General features: G+C 50.4%; 1 protein-coding gene across 7 annotated transcripts in view; it reads left to right on the plus strand.

Annotated features, from left to right (window-relative positions):
* CUX1 (cut like homeobox 1) overlaps window positions 1-14,046 on the plus strand; it is a 468,328-nt gene that overhangs the window by 400,881 nt on the left and 53,401 nt on the right. For 3 of the 7 annotated variants that reach the window (XM_034964655.3, XM_055114736.1, XM_034964654.2), the window contains exon 21: window positions 10,480-10,782. The exons of the other annotated variants lie outside the window; for them this stretch is intronic. In XM_034964655.3, coding sequence (XP_034820546.1) covers window positions 10,480-10,782 — 303 coding nt within the window. The remainder of the gene's footprint in view (window positions 1-10,479; window positions 10,783-14,046) is intronic. 7 annotated transcript variants of the gene reach the window in all.

Below are 14,046 nucleotides of genomic sequence, written 5' to 3' on the forward strand. Positions count from 1 at the left end.
ATGGATCTGCAGAAAAGCCGGAACAAGGCGAGCCTGTGCCCCTGAAGGAGGGCCATCTGTGTCACCCAGTGTCCCTTCAGCAATCTGGCCAGACTGAGTTCACTACCAAAATCGAATTGTAATTTAAGCAGGGTTTTTAATTTTTAATATCTTTAAGCTCTGCTTTTGATATGCTTATTTCCTTAAGAGCTTATAAAAGATACACAAGCCAACTGAGCCCAGAGGGAAAGTGACTTTCCACTCCGAATCCCCGGCAGGTCCCCTCCCCGCCCGCGGGTGAGCTCTGGTTCTGCGCAGGTTCCCGCCAACCACAGGGCCTCATCACCTCTGCAGCTTCCTCCTCGTGCATTTCAGGCCAACACAGAATTTCTAAGATCATTTCTCCCCACCGTACCTTCCCATGTCGGGGAGATGAAAGAGGAGAGTCGAAAACCATCCCAGAGGGAGGGAGGCTCCAGATGGATGCGATGGTGTCTAGAGGGAGGGAGGCTCTGGATGGATGCGATGGTGTCTAGAGGGAGGGAGGCTCTGGATGGACGCGATGGTGTCTAGAGGGAGGGAGGATCTGGATGGACGCGATGGTGTCTAGAGGGAGGGAGGATCTGGATGGACGCGATGGTGTCTAGAGGGAGGGAGGCTCTGGATGGACGCGATGGTGTCTAGAGGGAGGGAGGATCTGGATGGACGCGATGGTGTCTAGAGGGAGGGAGGATCTGGATGGACGTGATGGTGTCTAGAGGGAGGGAGGCTCTGGATGGACGCGATGGTGTCTAGAGGGAGGGAGGATCTGGATGGACGCGATGGTGTCTAGAGGGAGGGAGGATCTGGATGGACGTGATGGTGTCTAGAGGGAGGGAGGCTCTGGATGGACGCGATGGTGTCTAGAGGGAGGGAGGCTCTGGATGGACGCGATGGTGTCTAGAGGGAGGGAGGCTCTGGATGGACACGATGGTGTCTAGAGGGAGGGAGGCTCTGGATGGACACGATGGTGTCTAGAGGGAGAGAGGCTCTGGATGGACATGATGGTGTCTAGAGGGAGAAAGGCTCTGGATGGACACGATGGTGTCTCCTCTAGTTAGAGGAGCTCATGGTTGACTTCTCAGAGCAACTTCTCGCTCGCTTGGCAGCAGGGACCTGTCACACCCCTGTGCTGTGGCCAGGACCATGTTGCCTGCACTGCTGCACCTCCAGACCCTGCCCTGACACTGCTCTCCCCAGAAACACCCTCGTCCCAGACTCTTTGTTTGAGTGACCTGCTTAGTGACTTCGGCCTCCCGCTTTGGTTACAAGATGTGGGGGCGCAGGGTCTGCCTTGCTCACGGCTGTACCCCCACACCTGGCACATGGAGGGTTTCCCCATTGTGGAAAGCACAGGTCCCATTTCAAGTAAATTAGAAGTCAGGTTTGGGGAGGTAAAATACAAATCACACAAGTTAAACAACCTTGCTCTAATTGAAACAGGTTTTCTTTGGGGCCAGATATGGTGGCTCATGCCTGTAATCCCAGCACTTTGGGAGGCCGAGGCAGGAGAATCACTTGAGCCCAGGAGTTCAAGAGCAGCCTGGGCAACATAGTGAGACCCTATCTCGACAAATAATAATTATAGTAAATTAGCTGGAATGGTGGTATGTGCTTGTAGTCCCAGCTGCTCAGGAGGCTGGGGCAGAGGGATTGCTTGAGCCCAGGAGGTCGATGCTGCAGTGAGCCGTGATTACGCCACTGCACTCCAGCCTGGGCAACAGGGTGAGACCATGTCTCAAGAAAAAAATCAAGAGAGAAAGAATTTTGGCTCCCATGTCATTATAAGAGTTTCTCGGGCAAACCTAAAAACATATATTGTTGGCCAGGCACGGTGGCTCAGGCCCATAATTCTAGCACTTTGGGAGTCTGAGGCGGGAAGATCACTAGAGTCCAGGAGTTCAAGACCAGCTTGGGCGACATAGTGAGGCCCCCCATCTCCACAAAAAATTAAAAATAACCAGGCATGGTGGTGCACGCCTGTCGTTCCAGCTACTCAGGAGGCAGGGGTGGGAAGATCACTTGAGCCCAGGAGGCAGAGGCTGCAGTGAGCCAAGATTGCACCATTACACTCCAACCTGGACAACAGATCAAGACCCTGCCTCAAAACACACACACACACACACACACACACACACACACAATGGCTATATAGTTGTCACACAGACACACCCCAGCACCTACTAGGTACCAGAGACTTTGAGTTCATCTTATCCTATTCTTTCTTTAGTCCCTGCAGAGGGTGTGTGTGTGTGTGAGAGAGAGAGAGAAAGAAAATCATTGCTGTTCCATTTTATAGAAGAAACTGGCACCCATTGGTCGGGGTGGGGGGGACATTGATCTTTCCTGGAGTGGGGCAGAGCTACCACCCATCCCCTCTAGTTCCTCTGAGGCATCTTCCCTCCCACTCCAACCCTTCTCCACCTCCTCCCCCACACCCCCTACAGAATCTTTCTCAGGTTCTTTCTGCTGTTGAAAAACAGTGATTTGATAGGTTTGGGGCTGGCAAGGGATGTGCCCAAAGCTTGATGCTGCCACTTGTATGGGCACAGACCTTCCCAGGGGGCAGAAGGCCAACCCAGGACCCTCGGGAATTGGACCTTCGCGTCGGCCCCCCGCCGGCATCAGGCATAGCTGCTCACCTTCTTGGAAAGAAAGCCATTTTGTAGTTTGGCCACGCTGGGTACGTCTCTGATATTCCTTAGGATGTTGTTGGGCTACTTTTGTTTCTTTCGTGGTAAGGAAACGTCCAGTGGCCCAGGAAGGAGGTGTAGAAAGCTCATGAGTGTCTCTGTGACATCTGCTAAAGTCGCTGCATATTTTGTTTCAAGCTCTTGCTAATCAGTCAAGATGCCAGTCTTACTCAAAAGAAGAATACTGTAGGTTTTTATATGGGCGATGTCTAATGGAGATGGAGGACTGTTCCGATGGAGATTCAGCAGGGCTGTGAGCTTCTGCTGCTGGATTCAGAGGCAAGGCTTGGGAACTGAGGAGCCCAGCGTCGCTGCCATGGTTGAGGAAAGCCTTGGTGTTCAGAAATTTCGGAGCTGGTCATGCAAGGGTGTCTCATGTTTGTGATATGAGCCTGTATGACCAAAATACAGGAGGCCAGGGCCGGGCACAGTGGCTCACACCTGTAATCCCAGCACTTTGGGAGGCTGAGGCAGGCAGATCACTTGAGGTCAGGAGTTCGAGACCAGCCTGGCCAACATGGCGAAACCCCATCTCTACTAAAAATACAAAAATTAGCTGGGTCTGGTGGCGCACACCTGTAATCCCAGCTACTCAGGAGGCTGAGGCAGGAGAACTGCTTGAAACCGGGAGGCGGAGGTTGCAGTTAGCCGAGATTGCACCACTACACTCCAGCCTGGGCAACAGAGTGAGACTCCATCTGAAAACAAAAAACAAACAGGAGGCCAAATGAGTGTTGCTGTTCCCCTTTGATGCTGAGAAACTCACTCCAGGCGTAAACCACCAGGAGGTGTGGTCTGTTTAGAGCACAGGGTCAGTTCCGGAGCAGGTCTGGTGCCCACATCACGATCTGTCCCTCTAAACCTAGCTAGGAAGTATCCAGGCTGGTGGCCACCCTGTTGTGTCTTCTGAAGCTGTCAGCACCGGTCGCTGGAAAGGCCCACAGGCTGGGAAGAGTCTTTCTGAGCCTCTAGGGCTCCTGCCAGCCCCAGCATGCCCACACCGGGCACCTCAGAGCCTGCCGTGCATCCTTGTATCTTGCACCAGTCCCCGCCACCTCCAGGCCCATCCCTCCCTCGGGCTCTCCTTTCCTCTCCTCCCAGGCTCCCTTGATGTTTTTTATTTGTGTTTTTTTATTTTGTATTTTATTTTATTTACTTATTTATTTTTTTGAGATGGAGTAGCTGGGACTACAGACATACGCCACCACACCTGGCTAATTTTTGTATTTTTAGTAGAGACAGGGTTTTGCCATGTTAGCAGGGCTGGCCTCAAACTCCTGACCTCAAGCGATCTGCCCACCTCGGCCTCCCAAATGTTGGGATTACAGGCGTGAGCCACCGTGCCCGGCTCCCCTGCTCATTCACACTTAATGTGCCAGGCCACGACCACCTCCCCTCTCCCGTCTCCCCTAACCTCCTCCCTCCTTCCACCCGCCCTTCCGTACGGGTCTGTCTGTATAGTCATTGGAATTTCCTGGCTTGGCATGGGCTCAAAGCCGAAACCATGGACAGAATGAAAAGTGGCGCATCAGACCAGCCGCCAGTTAAATAATGTTTGGGTTCTTGTCAGAATGTCACGGAGTACCCTGTCATTTTGTTTCAGCAACTTGTCCTTCCGAATGCACAGTTCGCCTTATGGCATGCCAGCAGTAAAAATGTCACTTACAATAATTACTTTTTGGTGAAAATGCTTGCTGACTTCCCACCTTCAAGCTGTTTTTTACACAGTGGGGAGATAATAAGAAACGACTTTATCCTGACTGCTCAAATGAACACTAAATGGAATTTGGGTTCTTATTACTGCAGATAGAGGGCCGGGTATGGAAATTTCAACAGTAGATCGGAAGAACTGCAGAGAGATGTATCTCCGAGAATTACGGCGGGTGCGGGTTTTCAATTGGCTCCCATTGAAAACTTAAGGCAGCTGTTGTTTGCCTGCTGTTTTTGGAATATAATATTTTTCATAATCCTTTTATAGTTCGTGAATGCCTTGTGTATCTCAGAGGGCCTTGAGTCACTATCTCTGCTTTCTGTAGCTTGCTCACCAAGCTCCTCTTATGCCAGATTCAGTGCCTTGTTAAAAAAAAAAAAAAAAAAAAAAAAAATTAATTCACATAGATCACTTTTTAAATGTAACACCTTAGTATTGCTGTCAAAACTGGATGGATGGTACTGTGCAGTGGGGCTTTTAAAATATGCAAATTACCCATTTTCAACTGTCCTGGTCCTGCAGGCTGCAGGGTCCTTGGAAGCGAGGTTTTTGTCTGATTTCTCCCTTATCCCCAAGACACAGAGTAGGTGCTTTAAAAATGTGTGAGTAGGCTGGATGCAGTGACTCATGCCTGTAATCCCAGCACTTTGGGAGGCAGAGGTGGGAGGTTCGCTGGAGCCCAGGAGTTCGAGACCAGTCTGGGCAACATAGCAAGACCCCATCTCTCTACAAAATATACAAAAATTAGCCAGGCGTGGTGGCACACACCTGTGCTCCCAGCTACTTTGGGTCATACATTGGCAAGGAGGCTAAAGTGGGAGGGTCTCTGAAGCCCAGGAGGTCGAGACTGCAGTGAACCATGATCACACCACTGCATTCCAGCTGGAGCAACAGAGCAAGACCCCGTCTCAAAAAAAATTAAAATGAGAGTGAAATGACGCAGGAATGACGGTAGGCTGCAATTCAGAATCACGTGGTGTTGGCAGATAGCAGGATGGGTAGGAAGGTCGAGGTTTTCCCCTCCTGATCCTTGCACCATCTGTGTGACTTTAACCAAGTCACGTTGCCTGTCTGAGCCTCTGTTTTCTCACCTGGGATGTAGGGTGTAAATTTCCACCCCAGGGGCCATTGGGAGAATTGAATGAAGCCACATGCAGACGCCCTCAGCTCGCTGCTCCATTCACGCCTGGTATGAAATGTGTTTTGGTTCCCTTCCACAATCCTATGAGTGGATCAGCTTTTTGTGACTCATCGTTAAGTCTTCGAGATTCACGCATGTCGATATGTGGGTTGTAGAAAAACTGTGCCTGGGAAGGCAGGCACAGTCACTCTGTCACTAACGCACACTTGGGCACAGGGTGCAGGTGCCACCAGCTGTACAGGGGCTGTTTAGAATATGGCCCATCCACCTAGCTCCTGGCTGTGTGTCTCGGGGCACCGTTATCTTTTTTTTTTTTTTTTTTTTTTTGAGACAGAGTCTCACTCTGTTGCCCAGGCTGGAATGCAATGACACGATCTCAGCTCACTGCAACCGCCACCTCCCAGGTTCAAGCAATTCCCCTGTCTCAGCTTCCCGAGTAGCTGGGCACGCGCCTGGCTAATTTTTGTATTTTTAGTAGAGATGGGGTTTCACCATGTTGGCCAGGCTGGTCTCGAACTCCTGACTTAAGGTGATCTGCCCACCTCAGCCTCCCAAAGTGCTGGGATTACAGGCATGAGCCACTGCGCCTGGCCAGGGCACCATATTTTACCTGTGTAAAATGTGGGAAGTGGCCGGGCACAGTGGCTCACACCTGTAATTCAGCACTTTTGGAGGCCAGGGTGAGAAGATCACTCGAGGCCAAGAGTTTAAGGACCAACCTGGGTAACATAGCAAAACCTGTCTCTGTTTTTTAAAGTTTAAAAAAAGTTTAATGTTTTAAAAAAGATAAATGCATCATACAGGATGTGGCCTTTTGAGTCTGTCGCCAGCGTCCCTGTCATGTGTCAGGCATTGTGGGAGAAATAGCACTCAGTCATAAGATTTATGTTGACTGTAGGTCTTTATAGAAACAAATACATTTGACCAGGTGCAGTGGCTCACCCTGTCAGGGTGGCGAGGGTGAGGGGACCCTCTGTGCAGTGGGGAGAGTTGGCTTCCTGTAGGATTCACTGTCTGTCCTAACAGAACAAAAATATGGTCAATAGAAAAGAAACATTACTTCTCCTTTCCAAACATTAGCAGATGGAGCCCTGTGATTAAAACGATACTCTCTGAAACAACAAGGCTTTGCTCTGTTCCATGCAATTAAAAATAATAATTAAAAAAAGAAAAAAAGGGCCAGGCGTGGTGGCTCACACCTGTAATCCCAGCACTTTGGGAGGCCAAGGTGGGCAGATCATCTAAGGTCAGCAGTTGGAGACCAGCCTGGCCAACATGGTGAAACCCTGTCTCTACTAAAAATACAAAAATTAGCTGGGCTTGGTGGCACGAACCTGTAATCCCAGCTACTCGGGAGGCAGAGGCAGGAGAATCGTTTGAACCCGAGAGGCGGAAGTTGCAGTGAGATCGTGCCACTGCACTCCAGCCTGGGCAACAGAGGGAGACTCTGACTCAAAAAAGAGAAAAAGAAAAGAATGACTTTCTTCCCAACATGATGTTCTGAGCTCGTGGATTCACGGTGTCTCCAATGCGTCTGTTTGCTGTGGCATCTCTCCATGCCTGTGCAAAAAACATGTACTCAATCCTGTTTCTTTGACCTGAGACCGTAGCCATAACTGTGCATGCGGATGTCTGTTGGCGAGTAAACTATCTCCCAGGAAGAGCATGCAGCTTCCAGCTGTCTTCTACATTTTATTTATTTATTTATTTATTTAGAGACAGAGTCTCACTCTGTCCCCAAGGCTGGAGTGCCATGGCACGATCTCAGCTCACTGCAACCTCCGCCTCCCCCATTCAAGCGATTCTCCTGCCTCTGCCTCCCCAGTAGCTGGGATTACAGGCACCCGCCACCACGCCTGGCTGGTTTTTGTATTTTTAGTAGGGAGGGGGTTTCACCACGTTGGCCAGGCTGGTCTCGAACTCCTGTCTTCCAAGTGATCTGCCCGCCTCAGCCTCCCAAAGGTCTTCTGCATTTTAGACTCAGACTGAGAGTGGAGAGACAGATACAAGCCACCTCCAGCAACCAGCCACCACGTGTCACTTTCACATGCCTGGACCTCTCAGGGCTCGGACAGGGATTTGATCTCAGGGGGACTGCCTTTGTCTGTAGTCACAGCCTGGAGCACAGAGGGACACCTGTAACAGTAGTGAGCGCCCCTCTTTAGTTCTCCTGGGGGTTCATGATGGCACAAATCCACGCCACTGGCTTGCAAGGCGCGCTGGAAGAAAGAACTGTACAGCCTCTGAGTTTCGTGGTGGCTCTGCCTCCGCCAGCACCCAGAACAAAACAGGGAGGTGCCACAGCAGCCAGCACCACACTCGGTTTATTAGCCAGGCAGCCATGATGTTGACCTTGCTGTGGGTTAAAGGACACAAAACCTGAAGAGAAATCTGTTTATCATTTGGGAAATTCATGCCATCCTTGACAGTATCTGGTGAGCAAGATGGATGATCTGCCAGGCCGGCTCCTCGCATGGGTGAATCACGCCATCCTTACGGTACGGTTCCTCTGCCGGCTTCAGACACAAAAATAACATTTGCGGGGTTTTATATCCAGTTCTCTGGTGACCCGGGGGGTGAGCAGAGAGAAGAAATCTGATTTGTAAGATTCACATTGCCCTAAAGATTTATACGGACCATTTCTGCCTCTTACGCTTGTCTCTTCTACATCTTTCAAAAACCGGTTTGGCATGTGTTTTTCTCTTTGTAACCTGATTTCCCAGGTCAAGGACACAGCCTTATGCGATGGCGGAAGTTTGTGCCAGTTCAGGACGATAAACGGGTTGATCGCTTACGTTGCAAATGTTTTATTTGAGGTTTTGCTCTTTCTAGGTATGAATACAAAATATTCCTTGTAGTTGGAATGTATTTATGGCAGGTTAGTGTATCCTGGATACAGTATGTCCAGAAAAGGACTCTTGAGACAAATGGTAAATTGAAGTTAAGTTGCTGCTCTATGCTACATTTTCTTTTCAGCCAGGTAACAAGTATTTTGGGCTATCTACTGTGGTGCTGATGTTGACTGAGTGACCTGCTAGGGCCCAAGGGAGAAGCAGCAAGAGTAAGACCCTTGGCCAGGCACAGTGGCTCCTGCCTGTAAACCCAGCACTTTGGGAGGCCAAGAAGGGAGGATCACTTGAGGCCAGGAGTTCAGCCTAGGCAACATAGCAAGACCTCATCTCTACAAAATAAAAAATTAGACAGGTGTAGTGGTGCATGTCTGCAGTCCCAGCTACTTGCAAGGCTGAGGTGGGAGGATTGCTTGAGCACAGGATTTTGAATCAGCCAGGGCAACCTAGCAAGACCCCATCTCCACAAAAAAAAATTTTACAAGACCCTGGGAGCAGAGAGCATGGCCTGGGCCCTCTTACCTGGCACTGTGGGGTCTTACTCTGTGTCACCCTCAGTGGGCATCGGGGGAGAGATTGTGCCAAGACACTGAGCTGGGCCAGGGGCAGATTCTGCCTTGCAGGCAGGACCTCAGCCCGAAGCCACATCTTCCTCCAGGACAGTTTCTATCTGCAGAAATTAGGAAATGGTCTAAGTCTTTATCCCAGACATCACGGAACTGGAATCCAGCCTCTTTTATCAGGTTTTATGGGCTGTTATCAGAGGCCAGAGGGATCACTTACCAACAGAGCCCAGCTGGCATTTCCCACTGGGCACCCACAGTGACCCCAACAAGGCAGAGGAGAGTGTAGACTCTGGCTTGTCCACACTAGCCCAGTCACTTCTGCTGTCGGTTACAGCATGGCTTATACCAGCAAAGAGCTCGGTTTTCAGAAGCAGGCAGAACCAGCAAGTCCCAAGGTTGGAGGTAGAACTCTAAAATGGAAGAGCTGGGGAAACAGGGTGCTCCTCCTCTCCTTGCCTCTCTCCGTCTTCCCCTAGAGTTGGGTGCTGTGGAGTTCTCTGCTCTTCACAACAAAAAAACAGCTGGGCATGGTGGTGTGCACCTGTGGTCCCAGCTCCTTAGGAGGCCAAGGCGGGAGGATCTCCTGAGCCCAGGAGGTTGAGGCTACAGTGAGCCGTGATTGCACCACTGCACTCCAGCCTGGGCCACAGAGCAAGACCCCATCTCTAAAAACATAAAAGTAAAAATAAACCAACCTAGGTCCTGAGACCCAGTGCTGGAGGACCAGAAGCTATAGCCTTATGTTTCCGCAGTTGTTGTTTTTTTTTCTTTTTTGAGATGGAGTCTCACTCTCACTCTGTCACCCAGGCTGGAGTGCAGTGGCACAATCTTGGCTCACTGCAACCTCCACCTCCTGGGTGCAAGTGATTCTCCTGCCTCAGCCTCCTGAGTAGCTGGGATTACAGGCGTGAGCCACCATGCCTGGCTGATTTTTGTATTTTTAGTAGAGATGGAGTTTCACCACGTTGGCCAGGCTGGTCTCGAACTCCTGACCTTAGATGATCCACTCGCCCAGCCACATTTCCTCTTAAGGGTCTTCATAACTGTGGTGACTACGTATTGTGGGCAGCCCTCATTTAAAACAATCTGTCTATGCTTTTTGTTCTGGAAAATATGGACAACATAACTACACAAGTTATGATCTAGCCAAAGTGCTTCTGAATTACCAAATTATGGGGTTTCATTAGAAGAAATCATGACAGTGATAACATGATTAATAGGAGTTTTTTTAGCAGAATGCCCTCATGTTAAGCCTTCCGAAGCCTTTCTTTTAAACCCCTAGTTTTTCTCGCAATGATGTTATTTTTGTTTTTTAATATGGAAGAATAGAGGTTACTCTCAGTCAAAAAAATATGAAACAGTTCACTAAGACCCACAGAAAACCCTACCGTCTGCTTCTCCTACAGAGCGTTTAATTAGTATTTCCTAGATAAGGAACGTAGATGGTCGTGGTGAAAGACAACTATTTTCAGGCATGGTTTCTCATGTGCTTTAATTACAGAAAGCACTCCAAAGACCTCCGCCAGCTGCAGCCCTGCCCCTGAGTCCCCGATGAGTTCCAGTGAGTCGGTGAAGAGCCTGACCGAGCTGGTCCAGCAGCCCTGTCCCCCCATCGAGGCGAGCAAGGAAGGCAAGCCACCAGAGCCCAGTGACCCGCCAGCATCCGACTCCCAGCCCACAACCCCGCTGCCTCTCTCCGGACACTCGGCCCTCAGCATCCAAGAATTAGTAGCCATGTCCCCGGAGCTGGACACCTACGGCATAACCAAGCGGGTGAAGGAGGTGCTGACGGACAACAACCTCGGTAGGTTCTCCTCTCGGCTGCTGAGTGAGGAGGTAGCAGGGAGTTTGCAGGAGGAGCAGGTGAAGGGCGGGCCCTAGGCCAAGCCAACCACAGAGTCTCAACTTGTGTAGGCACCCTTTGAGAACATGAAACGTCCTATAGTTATGAACAGTAAGGAGCGTGCCGTCTGCAGGTCAGTCCCCACCTCCTCCCCACCCTGCACCCCCACGGGGACCAGTTAGAAGATGAGCATGGAGTCAGAGTGGACTCGGGAGGATCCACGCAGACTGTCTCTTTTTTTTCTTTTTCTTTTTTTTTTTTTTTTTTTGAGACAGTCTTGCTCTGTCACCCAGGCTGGAGTGCAGTGGCACAATCTCAGCTCACTGCAACCTCTGCCTCCCCGGTTCAAGTGACTGTCGTGCCCCAGCCTCCTGAGTAGCTGGGATTACATGTACCTGCCACCATTCCTGGCTAATTTTTGTATTTTCAGTAGAGATGGGCTTCACCATGTTGGCCAGGCTGGTCTCGAACTCTTGGCCTCAAGCAATCTGCCCACCTCAGCCTCCAAAATTCTTGGGATCACAGGATCCCAAGCCAGGCATGAGCCATCGTGCCTGGCTTAGATGTATCTCAATAGAGACAGTCTGAGTAAGTCCAGATTGCTTGAGGCCACAGTCTGAAACCAGCCTGGGCCACATAGCAAGACCCCATCTCTACAAAAAATTTTAAAATTAGCTGGACATGTTGATGTGCACCTGTAGTCCCAGCTACTCAGGAGCCTAAGGTGGGAGGATCACTTGAGCCCAAGAGTTCGAGACCAGCCTAGGCAACATAGCAAGACCCCTTCTCTATAACAGATTTAAAAATTAGGCCGGGCATAGTGGCTCATGCCTGTAATCCCAGCACATTGGGAGGCCACAGCAGAAGGATCGCTTGAGTCCAGCCAGGAGTTCGAGACCAACCTGGGCAGCATGGCAAAACCCTATCTCTACAAAAAATATAAAAATTAGCCGGGTATGGTGGTGCATGCCTGTAGTTCAGCTACTCGGGAGGCTGAGGCAGGAGAATCGTTTGAACCCTGTAGTTTTAGGCTGCAGTGAGCTATGATCATGCCACTGTACTTCAGCCTGGACAACACAGTGAGATTCTGTCTCAAAAAAAGAAAGAGGTAGACACCCATTAGAGCCTGGCATCCTCGGGGCTCCAGAGCTGGGCAGCGTCCACCCGGCAGTGCCAGGATGGCTTAGTGGAAAGTCTGACGGACCCCGGTTCTCACTCTGCTCACTGAGTCCGTGATGCTGGCCAGGCTGCCTGCATTCTCAGATCCCCCTCCACAAAACTGGAATAACCACGCCTGCCTGGGAGCAGTGAGTAGCAGCAATTTCTAGCACCAGGCCCGACTGGTAATAATAGTCATTGTTATTTTATCATTGCTGTTCCCGCTGCCTTGCGAAGACATCTCCATTTCACAGCCCACAGCTGGGGCGGGCAGCCCCTGGGGAACTCACTCCGTCACCCTGGCATCCCACCGTGCCTCAGACCTGGCCTCGGCCTGGCACATGCTCTAGCCCCCTGGGTGCTCGGCCTGGGTTGGTTGTCTGTGCTCTGTGTCACTGGTCATCAGCTGCTGTGGCTGTAAAAATGTTACGGTGTTTCATCTTTTTTTTTTTTTTTTGAGATGGAGCCTCACTCTGTCGCCCAGGCTGGAGTGCAGTGGCGTAACCTCAGCTTACTACAGCCTCTCGGCTCACTGAACGCCGGGTTCACGCGATTCTCCTGCCTCAGTCTCCCAAGTAGCTGGGATTACAGGCATCCGCCACCGCGCCCAGCTAATTTTTGTATTTTTAGTAGAGACAGGGTTTCACCACGTTGGCCAGGATGGTCTCGAACTCCTGACCTCAAGTGATCCACCCACCTCGGCCTCCCAAAACGCAGGGATTACAGGCATGAGCCACCGTGTCTGGCCTTTTTTTTTTTTTTTTTTTTTTTTGAGACAGAGTCTCACCGTCTCACTCAGGCTGGAGTGCAGTGGCACAATTGCGGCTCACTATAATCACTGCCTCCTGGGTTCAGGTGATTCTCCTGCCTCAGCCTCCCAAGTAGCTGGGATTACAGGTGCCCACCACCATGCCTGGCTAATTTTTGTATTTTCAGTAGAGACAGAGTTTCACCATGCTGCCAAGGCTGGTCTCGAATTGGCCTCTGGCCTCAGGTGATCCACCCACCTTGGCCTCCAAAAATGCTGGGAGTACAGGCATGAGCCACCACGCCAGCCAAGCCTATTTTGTCATTTTAAACCACCGTGCTCCTCCAGTGTGGTGTTAACCAGGCAGGGTTCCCTGGTTTAGGCACGCGGAGATTGGAAACCCACCCTTTCTATCTTTATTTCCCAAGGGTGAAAGTCAGTTAAAGGGGCAGTGTTCTCTGCAGAGCATGTAAGCACAACCCTACCGAGTGGTTGCAGTTTGTCTGCTGCTCATGGAAAGGCCTTGTGTGTCTTTTCTTTCTCCCATGGGATGAGAAGAGAAGGGAGGCCGAGCACGGTGGCTCACTTGAGAATGACAGGTGGCCTGTAACCCTAGCACTTTGGGAGGCTGAGGCAGGTGGATCACCTGAGGCCAGGAGTTCGAGACCAGCCTGGGCAACACAGTGAGACCCCCGTCTCTACAAAAAAAAATTTTTTTTAAATTATTATCCAGGCATGGTGGCACCCGCTGTAATCCCTGCTGCTTGGGAGGCTGAGGTGGGAGGATCACTTGAGTCCAGGAGGTTGAGGCAGCAGTGAGCCACGGTGGCATCACTGCACTCCAGCCTGGGCAACAGAGCAAGACACTATCTCAAAAAAAAAAATTAAAAAAAAAAAAAGAACGGAGTAGCTGAGTTCCACTAAAGTTTGCTCAGTGATCTAACAGCCTGGAGGTTAGGCCAGCTTGTCCAGTGGAAGCCTCCCATCCCCATGTCTGTATGCAACAGACAAAACAGAATGAGAGAAAAAGTCATATCAATGAGACCTTATATAATTAAGTCAATTCATAAAAATAAAAATGTAGCTGTTGATTTGAAAAAATGGCTAATTCCCATATGTTCATCAGTTATTGAATCATGCAGGGATTCCTAGACTTGAGTCATCTCCCACTTCATAGCTCGTCACACATCCAAGGAAGCAGACCAGTTGCATCACTCCTGCCCACCTCCTTATAGGAAGTGGCATTTCGTGTAAATATTGAAAATCAGATAGGGTCTAGCTCTGTTGCCCAGGCCGGAGTGCAGTGGCACGATCATAGC

This window comes from Pan paniscus, chromosome 6, assembly GCF_029289425.2.
Source record: "Pan paniscus chromosome 6, NHGRI_mPanPan1-v2.0_pri, whole genome shotgun sequence".
In the NCBI taxonomy this organism is placed as follows: Eukaryota; Metazoa; Chordata; class Mammalia; order Primates; family Hominidae; genus Pan; species Pan paniscus.